Source organism: Macaca fascicularis, chromosome 3, assembly GCF_037993035.2.
Source record: "Macaca fascicularis isolate 582-1 chromosome 3, T2T-MFA8v1.1".
NCBI lineage: Eukaryota > Metazoa > Chordata > Mammalia > Primates > Cercopithecidae > Macaca > Macaca fascicularis.
Window position 1 is genome coordinate 51179718 of NC_088377.1, and position 10755 is coordinate 51190472.

The window sequence follows — 10755 nt, forward strand, 5'->3', positions numbered from 1 at the left end:
CATGCTGCCCAGTGACCTTTGGGTACCAGAGGGCTGTCTGGGCAGGACAAGAGGAGCACCTATCTCAGGTCCACAGTCGGCCAGCAAGCTCAGCTAATTTTTTTTCTTTTTTGTAGAGATGGGGTTTCACCATGTTGCCCAGGTTGGTCTTGAACTCCTGGGCTCAAGTGATCCTCTTGTCTCAGCCTCCCAAAGTGCTGGGATTACAGGCCTGAGCCATTGCGACCAGCCTTGGGTCCACAGTCTTCACAGTTCCCAAGGCACGTTCATCTTGGTTTAGTCTTACTGTGGCCTTGTGGGTTCAGGGTTACCATCCTCATTTTACAGATAGGGACAGTGAGGCTGGCAGAGAGGCCCGTCCTGCCCCAGGTGACAACTGCCCTAGGATCCTGAGCCTCGCCCAGGTCCTACATGCCCTTGGGGACCTCCCCAGGAGGAGGAGCTAGGGGCAGTGGTGCAGAAAGATTGCCCAGGTGTACGATGTCACAGGCAGGCAGGGGGATGTTGGGGGCATTTATTTCTGATAGAGACTGGCACAAGCTTTGGGTTAAGGACACTCACCCCCCACCCTCATCTAGAAACAATCTCTCTTGCCGGGCGCGGTGGCTCACGCCTGTAATCCCAGCACTTTGGGAGGCCAAGGCGGGCGGATCACAAGGTCAAGAGATCGAGGCCATTCTGGCCAACATGGTGAAACCCCATCTCTGCCAAAAATGCAAAAATGAGCTGGGCGTGGTGGCGCATGCCTGTAGTCCCAGCTACTCGGGAGGCTGAGGCAGGAGAATCGCTTGAACCCGGGAGGCGGAGAGCCGAGATCGTGCCAGCCTGGTGACAGAGTGAGACTCGTCTCAAAAAAAAAAAAAAAAAAAAAAAGTAAAGAAAAGAAACGATCTCTCTCGGGGTCCAGAAGCTTCAGGGCATGTCCCAGCCCAGGCTCTGCAGCCTGGGCCAGGGAGGAGGTGGAGGGACACATGGACCCCCCTGAAATCCCTCAGGAAGCCCCCTCAGCAGGAGTGCTGAACGTGTGGTGCGTGGTGTATCTTCTCACACTCCCTCTCTCCTCTGGGCCTGATAGCGAAGTGCTCCTGCAGCTGTTGAAGCTTGGGAGGGGAGGAGAGAGGGAGAGATAATGGATGCTGAAGAAAGGCGCTGGCGGAGATCCCACACCCATTGGCCAGCATGCTCCGACCCATCACAAAGGGGAAACTGAGACTCCACTGGCCAGGCGGAATTAACCAAAGGGACTGAGGTGATTCCTCCAAACCTCACAAATCTAGCTCATCGCTCCTGCCCCTCACCACTCTCCCCCTCCACCCTCCACACCCCAGGATCCCGCTCAAACATTATCTGTCTGTCTCCCTTGATCAAAACCCACTACTGGCTCCCACAGGCTGCAGGATACAGCCCAGTTCCTCAGCTGGGCCCCTGGGGCCCCTGGCCTGGCCTGGCTGCCTGCACCCCTCCTGCCCCCTTCTTAGAGTCACCGCCTCTCCCCCTCCTCCCCAAATCCCACCAGGGCTAGGTCTCCCCTTTTCTCTAGGAAGCCTTGTGGACACCCTCCGTGCCCCAGGCTCAGGCACCTGAGCTCTGTATGACACCCTGACACCCTTTTTTTTTTTAGATGGAGTCTCACTCTGGCACCTAGGTTGGAGTGCAGTGATGCAATCTCTCAGCTCACTGCAACCTCCACCTCCCCAATTCAAGCCATTCTCCTTCCTCAGCCTCCTGAGTAGCTGGGATTACAAGCACGTGCCACCACACCACAATTTTTTGTATTTTTAGTAGAGATGGGGTTTCACTATGTTGGCCAGGCTGGTCTTGAACTCCTGACCTCAGGTGATCCACCCGCCTCAGCCTCCCAAAGTGCTGGGATTACAGGTGTGAGCCGCCACACCTGGCCTGTATGGCATCTTGAGGCAATGCTCAGAACTTGGCCTGAAAGCAATTCACCTCCACCTGGAGTGTCTCCCCAACTCCGGTGTCTGCAGGTTGCAACCACTTGCAATCCCAGATGCTGCCACCAGGGGGTGCACAGCACCCGCTTGGAAGGTGGGCAGGGGCGGGCGGGGAGTAACTAGAGAGGGAGAGGTTAATGCCCAAGGGTCCCGCCCCTCCCAAGAGGCATGGGCGGTCTCAGCCCGGTCCACTCACCAGGTGTATATGAGCACAGCCAGGAGGGCTGTAAGGAGGACTGCCAGGAGGATAGACAGGATGGCAATGATGACCACGGTGCCTGGGCTCTGGGGGCCGGGGACAGCCTGAAGTGCCTGGGCTGAGGCGGTGATGGGGGGCCGCACAGGCGGGCAGGAAAATAAATTTTACCTGACGGGAAGGGCCCTTGGGCAGAATCCAGACCAATCACACCACCACCATTCCCCGCCCCCCCCCCCGCCCCCGCCCCGCCTCCCCTACCACCACCCAGGCCTGGGGGAAGAGAGTGGCTGGGGGAGGGGCGCCTGCAAATTGCAGGACGGTCAACTGCCTCTGACTGGGTGGTGGGCTGACCTGGTCCTCCAGCCCATCCTCAGTCCTCAGGAGCCCCAGGCTCCATCCAGTCCCTCTGCCCGGCCCTCTGCCCCTACTGTTCGACCGGAGCCTCTGGCCCCTACCTTGCTGCAGGCGAGTGTCGCTGGACCACTTTGTCTCAGCCACGGGTCCTTCGTCATTCATCACCAGGAACTTCACCCTGAATGGGAGACCCAGCATTGGCCATGGGGGTCCCCCAGAGTCCTGAAACCATCAGGCCCTGGTGCCTGCAAGTCTGTCCCCTGGAGTCCCAGGCCCTAGGGAGAGCAGCCTGGGGAGGGAGCTGGGGACTAAAGGCCCAATAGAATCTAGGGGTGACATTTCCAGCAGTGTGATGTTGGGAGTGTCCCTCCTCTCTGGGCTTCTGTGTCCTCATTTGGGAAAGGTAGGGGGCAGGTATTAGATCTCTCAGAACAGAACATGCGTGAATCAAGCATTTAGTGAGGGGAGACTGTCTGGATGGAGAGATGCCACCTGAGTGGTCCACACGGCCCATGGGGACTGAGGCTTGAGGTGGGGAGCCTTCTGCTCGAGAAAAGCAGGATAGGCCGGGCGTGGTGGCTCACGTCTGGAATCCCAGCACTTTGGGAGGCCAAGGTGGGCAGATCACTTGAAGCCAGGAGTTGAGACCAGCCTGGCCAACATGGCGAAACCCGGCCTCTACTAAAAATACAAAAATTAGTTGGGTGTGGTGTGAGATGCCTGTAATTCCAGCTACTCGTTAGGCTGAGACTGGAGAATCGCTTGAACCCGGGAAGCAGAGGTTGCAGTGAGCCGAGATCATACCACTGTACTCCAGCCTGGGTCACAGAGCAAGAGTCTATCTCAAAAAAAAAAAAAAAAAAATAGAAGAAGAAGAAGAAAAGAAACGGATAATTCATGTAATTCATGAAGGCCTCTCCAAGCCCTGTCTGCTGCTTCCTCTTCCCTTTGGCCAAGCAGGAGCAGGGGACCCAGGCATCCTGCTGGGGCCCTGGTGAGCATCCTAGGAGCTGCCCCAGGCTCTGGCTTGGGTGCAGGCAGGAGCCAGGGCCTGGCAGAACCGCTCACCTGTAGGGGCCGGGTCCCGGGAGGGGATGGTTGCAGCCAATTTTTGTTGGTTGGCAGTGGGTATCATTGCCGACGCGGAGGACACGGAGCTGGCCTCTGGCCTGGCCACCCAGGTACAGCCCCCGGTTGGCCCTCAGTGTGAGATAGTAGCCCCTCTGGGAGAAGTTGGCAGGAGCCGGGACGTCCTGGTTTGACCGTGGGGCCGTGAAGCTCTGGGTGGCTAAGGGTGGCACTGTGGTTAGACAGTCACATAGCAGGATTCCACCCTCACCCCACCAGGCCTGACAGCCCTCCCCGGCCCCATCCCCTGCAGCACCTGCTCCCTGCATCTCCCCCCAACACACCCGCTACTGCCCTCAGGCCCGCAGGCCCATTTCACAGAGGGAAAACCGAGGCCCGGCCCCAGCAGCACCCACCATTGCTGAGGGCCACCACCAGCCAGATGGTATCCGAGTCAGAGATGTTGTGGCTGTGGAACTGGCCCAGAGGCTGCTCCAGCGTGAAGGTGGACTGGGTGAGCCTCCCCGCCAGGGTGTCGTTTGAGAGCTGGGGCACATAGTTGATGTGCTCTGGGGCAGCTGGAAGGGGAGGGCAGAGAGGAGAGGCCAAATGGGGCAACCAAGCCCCCAACAGCTCTGATCTCCCCCCCACCCAGATCCAGACTTAACATGGGAGCCCCAAATTAGGGGCACTTCCTGGGAGGTCGGGTCCGGTATGAATCAGGAAGCTTCTTCTCTGGCGACTCTATGCCCCATGGGCATGGGTAGGAGGCCTGAGTCCAGCCCCTGGCACCTCTCTGAGGAGCCTACTGGGGGTGGGCACCGTGGGAGGTGTAGGACAATGGCGGCATGGGAGCCTCCACCCCGGCGGTAGGCACAGTTCTCCCGGGCCCGGCCATGTTGGGATGAAACTGGAATTTGGGGGCAGCCTGACCCTTGGCTGAACTCTGCTCCTGACATGCGCAGTGACCTCCAACTTAAGTCCCTCCAGCTCCACCCACATGGTCCAGGTTGTGCTGCTTGAGAGGATGAGTAGCTTGGCAGGGGGCGGGAGGGTGGGGGCGGGGGGTGGGATGGCACGGGAAAGTCTGCTTGGCTGAGACTCCAGGCTGGGACACAGACTGCCCAGAGGGTCTGGGGTCTCTGAAGCCAGAACTTGGTTCCAAGTCTAGAATGTCCTCTCCTCCCCGCCCTGTTCTTTGCCACCTCCCACCATGGCTCCAAGGCATCTTCGCCTTCAGGACCAAGTCCCCCTCTCAGACTCCCACCGCCCCTCCCTGGGGAAGGGTGGGGGACAAGGACAAGCTTCCCAGGTCCGTACGCCAGAGGGGACTCCGGATTGGCAATTTGGCCTGTGTCCAGCCTTGCGGGTTGGAGAGCTCAGACCTCCCCAACTGAGCCTCCCAGGCAGGAGCAGGACCACAGCGCCCCTCCTCTCCCCAACCCCAAATACAGGTCCGGGAGAAGCAGAATGATGGACTGGGCTTCTAGGCAAGTCTCCAGCAGCTGCCCCTGTTCGGTTCAGTTCAGTTCAATTTGATTCATTTACGTTGAATTCAACTCAACTCCAAAGGTTCAGGCTAGAGTCTTCCTTGGGGGCGACTGTCGTGATTCCTTTCTTAGAGTTCTCAGTCCTATCTCTGCAGCCCAGGGCACTCTGCGTGCAGGAGGCACTTAATGTTTAGAAAGAGAAGTGGAGGCCGGGCGCGGTGGGTCATGCCTGTAATCCCAGCACATTGGGAAACCGAGACAGGCGGATCATGAGGTCATGAGTTCGAGACCAGCCTGGCCAATATGGTGAAATCCCGTCTCTACTAAAAATACGAAAAGTAGCCAGGCATAGTGGCTCATGGCTGTAATCTCAGCTACTCAGGAGACTGAGGCAGGAGAATCACTTGAACCCAGGAGGCGGAGGTTGTGGTGAGCCGAGATTGCGCCACTGCACTCCAGCCTGGGTGACAGGGCAAGACTCCATCAGAAAGAAAGGAAAGGAAAGGAACAGAAAAAGGAAAGGAAAGGAAGAGAAAGAAAGAGAAAGAGAAGTGGAGCAGGCAAAGACTAGGGGGGACGCAGAGATTGTAGGAATGTATCTCTCAGCCTGTCCAGTTTTTCTTTTTTTTTTCTTTTTTCTTTTTTTTTTTTTTTTTGAGACAGGGTCTTGCTCTTTGGCCCAGGCTGGAGTGCAGTGGCACATTCATAATTCACTGCATGGGCTCAAGCCATCCTCCCGCCTCCATCTCCCAAGTAGCTGGGATTACAAGTGCACTCCACCACACCCAGCTAATTAAAAACAAAAATCTTTTTTAAAAATGGGGTCTTGTTATGTTGCCCAGGCTGGGCTTGCCAGAGCTTCCTGGGGACACCCATTGTCCTGGACGCCTAGAAACCTCTCCTCAGGGAAACAAAGGAGGCAGGAGCCACGCGTGAGAATTTGGAAACACAGTGAGGTCTTGGGTCTGTCCTGCAGCCTGAGATGCAGTGGGTCCCTCCCGACCAACCCCCGCTTACTCACCTATGCCTGTCCCAGGCTGGACATGGGTCAGTAGCAGCAACAGCGACATTAGCAGCTGGGACTGTCCCGCAGAGAGCCCCATGGCCGGGCCAAGCCTCCAGCTGTTGTCCATCTGTCCGTCTGTCTGCAGTGTCTGCAGCTCCAGAGGCTCCCTGGTCTGTAGTCTGTGCTGGGCTAGGGGAAGCTGTTCCTGGCATCTCCTGTTGCCCCTCCCAGGTACCCCCTCCTCTCAAACAACTGGTTGGACAGGTTTGGGGGCAGAATCTGCCGGCCCAGTGAATCTGGCATCGCCAGGGAGGGTCCGAAGAGAACAATCAGTTGCAAGACAAGCCTGGACTCCCCCACCCCACCCCACCCCAGGAGCGCCTGACCAGGGAGGGGCTGAGGAAGGAGGAGGCAGCCCCAGGATCCAAGCTGCCCCAGGGACTATCCCGCCAAGTCTGCCCCGTGGATCTCCTTGTCCAAACAGTCCCCAGTGTAGTGACTCTTCCTTTAGGACCTGAGGTGGGAGGATCACTTGAGCCTGGGAGGTTGAGGCTGCAGTGAGCCTAGATGGCACCACGGCACTCCAGCCTGGGTGACAGTGAGACCCTGTCTCAAAAAAACAAAACAAAACAAAACAAAACAAAACAAAAAAACCTGGGAAGAGTTGGTGTCTGTTTTTGGTTCGTAGAGAGTGCCGATCAAGGAAGTTCTCTGGAGTCTCATTAATTAATTAATTAATTATTATTATTGAGGCAGGGTCTCACTGTTGCCCAGGCTAGAATGCCATGGTGCTATCATAGCTCGCTGCAGCCTTGACCTCCCAGGCTCCAGGTTCTCAGATTCTCACGGCCCCGCTCTGGGGAAGGATGGGGGATGAAGACAAGCTTCCCAGCTTGGCCTGTGTCCAGCTTTGCTGCTCAGAGAGCTCAGATCCCCACCCTCAATTCACCCCTCTGCGTGGAAGGGAGTGACCCTCACTTTCTAGCACAGACAGGGAAGAGGGCTTGGCCAAGAGCACCCAGGAGGTCAGGGCAGGACTGGGGATTAGATCACGCCCAAATGCAAGCTCTGTGGCACTCCTGGTATGGCCCTGCTGTCCCCCTGCAGCCTGGCCCCGGGAGGGGGGCTCCCAGACCTCACACCCCCTCATCTCTTTATCCAGGGGACCTGCCCTCTCTCCCTCCTTCATCGCCAGCCTCTGCCAGGGCAGGGTAGTTCCTCTTCAAGACAGAAAATTACCAGATGGAAGGCCAGGTGTGGTGGCTTACGCCTGTAATCCCAGCATTTTGAGAGGCCGAGGTGGGTGGATCACCTGAGGTCGGGAGTTCGAGACCAGTCTGGCCAACATGGCGAAACCCTGTCTCTACTAAAAATACAAAATTAGCCAGACATGGTGACTTGTTCCTGTAATTCCAGCTACTCAGGAGGCTGAGGCAGGAGAACCACTTGAACTTGGGAGGCAGAGGTTGCAGAGAGCCGAGATCGCACCACTGCATTCCAGCCTGGGCAACAAGAGTGAAATGCCCTCTCAAATAAAATAAAATAAAATAAAATAAAATAAAATAAAATAAAAATAAAAATAAAAATAATAAAAAAGATGAGATGGGCTCAGGGCAGGTAGACAGAGACCTGTGACCACCTCTCCCCTGGATCAGGGTACCAGCCCCCGTCAGCCCGACCTTCACACTCTAATTATGCCAGATGTATTCTTTCTGGGAAACCCAACAGATTATCACCTGTGGCCCCCATTTTTGGGTGAAGAGGGGGCATTCCCCGAAGGGGACATACCTCAGTTCCCCAAGGGGATTCAGAGGTTCACCTCAACTCACAAGAAAAACTTCTGGCAGGGCGTGGTGGCTCGCACCTGTAATCCCAGCACTTTGGGAGGCCGAGGCGGGCGGATCACCTGAGGTCAGGAGTTCGAGACCAGTCTGACCAACATGGAGAAACCCCGTCTCTACTAAAAATACAAAATTAGCCAGGCATGGTGGCATGCCTGTAATTCCAGCTACTCGGGAGGCTGAGGCAGGAGAATCGCTTGAACCCGGGAGGCGGAGGTTGTGGTGAGCCAAGATCACGCCATTACACTCCAGCCTGGGCAACAGGAATGAAACTCTGTCTCAAAAAAAAAAAAAAAAAAAAGAAAGAAAAGAAAGAAAGAAGGCCGGGCGCGGTGGCTCAAGCCTGTAATCCCAGCACTTTGGGAGGCCGAGACGGGCGGATCACGAGGTCAGGAGATCAAGACCATCCTGGCTAACACGGTGAAACCCCGTCTCTACTAAAAAATACAAAAAACTAGCCGGGCAAGGTGGCAGGCGCCTGTAGTCCCAGCTACTCGGGAGGCTGAGGCAGGAGAATGGCATAAACTCGGGCAGCGGAGCTTGCAGTGAGCTGAGATCCGGCCACTGCACTCCAGCTTGGGCGACAGAGCGAGACTCCGTCTCAAAAAAAAAAAAAAAAAAAAAAGAAAAGAAAGAAAGAAAAAGAAAAACTTCTGGAAGGGACATCTGTCTTGAGCAGGACAGGAAAGAAACGTGAAGTGCGTTGAAGTGGGAAGACATTGAGAACCATTTGCCACCAGGTAAGGAAATTCAAGATCCTCCCAATCGGGGTCCCTCACTTCCTGCTCCTTCACACCTCTGAGCCTTTGCCTGTGCTGTTCCCCTGCCTGGAACCACCTCCTCCCCAGAAAGAAAACTCCTACTGCTACTTCAAAACCCAGTTCAGATATCACCTCCTCTTGTAATGTCTTCCCAGACAGTCTCTCCAGGCTGACCACCAAACAGAGTGACTCCCTTCTTTCTCAGCACTGCCATGGCACTTCGTATGGACCAGTGTCCCTCCTGCTGTTTAATGACCAGTGAGCCATGCACCTGCCACCCTCCTGGGGCCCAGCCTGTGCTTGGGCAGATGGGAGGCTGTCTTTGTTCACTCAGGCAGCGATAACAAAACACCAGAGACTGAGTGGCTTAAAAACAACAGACATTTCCTTCTCACAATTGTAGAGGCAGAGAAGTCTAAGATCAAGATATGAGAGGAGGCCAGGCATGGTGGCTCGTACCTGTATTCCCAGCACTTTGGGAGGCCGAGGTGGGAGGATCACATGAGGCCAGGAGTTCAAGACCAGCCTGGGAAACATAGCCAGACTCCGTCTCTACAAAAAAATTAAAAATTAGACCGGCATGGTGGCTTACTCCTGTAATCCCAGCACTTTGGGAGGCCAAGGTGGGAGGATCACTTGAGGTCAGGCATTCGAGACCAGCCTGGCCAACATGGTAAAACTCCGTCTCTACTAACAATACAAGAGTTAGTAGGGCATGGGGGCATGTGCCTGTAATTCCAGACTTGGGAGGTTGAGGCACAAGAATAGCTTGGACCCGGGAGGGAGAGGCTGTAGTGAAGCAAGATCACACCACTGGTCTCCAGCCTGGGTGAGAAAGTGAGACTTCATTTAAAAAAAATAAACAAAAACCTAGGAAGAGTTGGTGTCTGTTTTTGGTTCATAGAGAGTGCCTTCTAGCTGTGTCCTCACATGGTGGAAGGGTCAAGGAAACTCTCTGGGGTCTCTTTTGCTTATTATATTATTATTATTTTTTGAGACAGGTCTCACTCTGTTGCCCAGGCTGGAGTGCAATGGTGTGATCTCAGCTCACTGCAACCTCCACCTCCCGCGTTCAAGTGATTCTCCTGCCTCAGCCTTCCGAGTAGCTGGGATTACAGGCGTGCACAACCACTCCTGGTTAATTTTTGTATTTTTCGTAGAGACGGGGTTTTGCCATGTTAGCCAGGTTGGTCTTGAACCCCTGACCTCACATGAGCCGCCTGCCTCGGCCTCCCAAAGTGCTGAAATTACATGCACGAGCCACTGTGCCCGGCTGCCCAGCTAATTTTGTAACTTTTTGTAGAAACAGAATCTTACTGTGTTGCCCAGGCTGGTCTCAAACTCCTAGGCTCAAGTGATCCTCCCACCTCGGCCTCCTAAGATGCTGGGATTCCAGGTGTGAGCCACCATGCCCGGCCCATATAATACAGGTTTCCCCTCTCTCACTCCCTTTTGAAAGGCAGTTGAAAGCAGACATCAGAACGTGGGAAGAGCTTATTTCCCCTTCTTGAAACACGTTCTTGCTCATAGACGTAGCCTCTCCTTGAGTCCCCAGAGATGGGCAGGGCAGGTGTTATGACTAATCTCATTATACGGATGAGAAGAAACCTGGGGCCTGGCAGGCAGAGAAACTTCCTGCAGTCCCAGGGCAGGTCAGTGGCAGGGCTGGGACCCAACCCCCCAGGTCTCCTGTACCCAGGGAGAACTCCCTCTTTGCCTTATTTATTTATTTATTTATTTATTTATTTATTTATTTAAGACGGAGTTTCGGTCTGTCGCCCAGGCTGGAGTGCAGTGGCGCGATCTCAGCTCACTGCAGCTTCTGCCTCTGGGGTTCCAGCGATTCTCCTGCCTCAGCCTCCTAGGTAGCTGGGACTACAGGCGCACCCACCACCATGCCCAGCTAATTTTTGTATTTTTCAGTAGAGACAGGGTTTCACCATGTTGGCCAGGCTGGTCACTCCTGACTTCAGGTCATCCACCCGCCTCGACCTCCCAAAGTGCTGGGATTACAGGCCCCTCACCTTTTTTTTTTTTTTGAGACTGAATCTCACTCTGTCACCCAGACTGCAGTGCAGTGG

At 55.3% G+C, this 10755-nt stretch overlaps 1 protein-coding gene across 1 annotated transcript; it reads right to left on the bottom strand.

Annotated features, from left to right (window-relative positions):
• Positions 1-500: 500 nt before the first annotated feature.
• On the bottom strand, positions 501-6255 carry UPK3BL2 (uroplakin 3B like 2). Its single transcript, XM_005549317.4, has 6 exons — positions 6088-6255; positions 3993-4154; positions 3577-3796; positions 2610-2686; positions 2152-2272; positions 501-1100 (listed from the first exon to the last, which is right to left on the bottom strand). Exons 1-6 carry the CDS (start codon positions 6197-6199, stop codon positions 992-994), a joined length of 801 nt encoding a protein of 266 aa, XP_005549374.3. The 5' UTR covers positions 6200-6255; the 3' UTR covers positions 501-991.
• Positions 6256-10755: the final 4500 nt, after the last annotated feature.

Bases quoted from the DNA above. Each gene is read 5' to 3' on its own strand.
- UPK3BL2 (XM_005549317.4), bottom strand. From the start codon at position 6,199: ATGGACAACAGCTGGAGGCTTGGCCCGGCCATGGGGCTCTCTGCGGGA. The intron at 2,273-2,609 runs GTAGGGGCCAGA...TCACCGCCTCAG, and splicing joins CGACACTCGCCTGCAGCAAG to CCCAGGCACTTCAGGCTGTC. The intron at 1,101-2,151 runs GTGAGTGGACCG...TCCCCTCCCAAG, and splicing joins GCTGTGCTCATATACACCTG to CTTCAACAGCTGCAGGAGCA.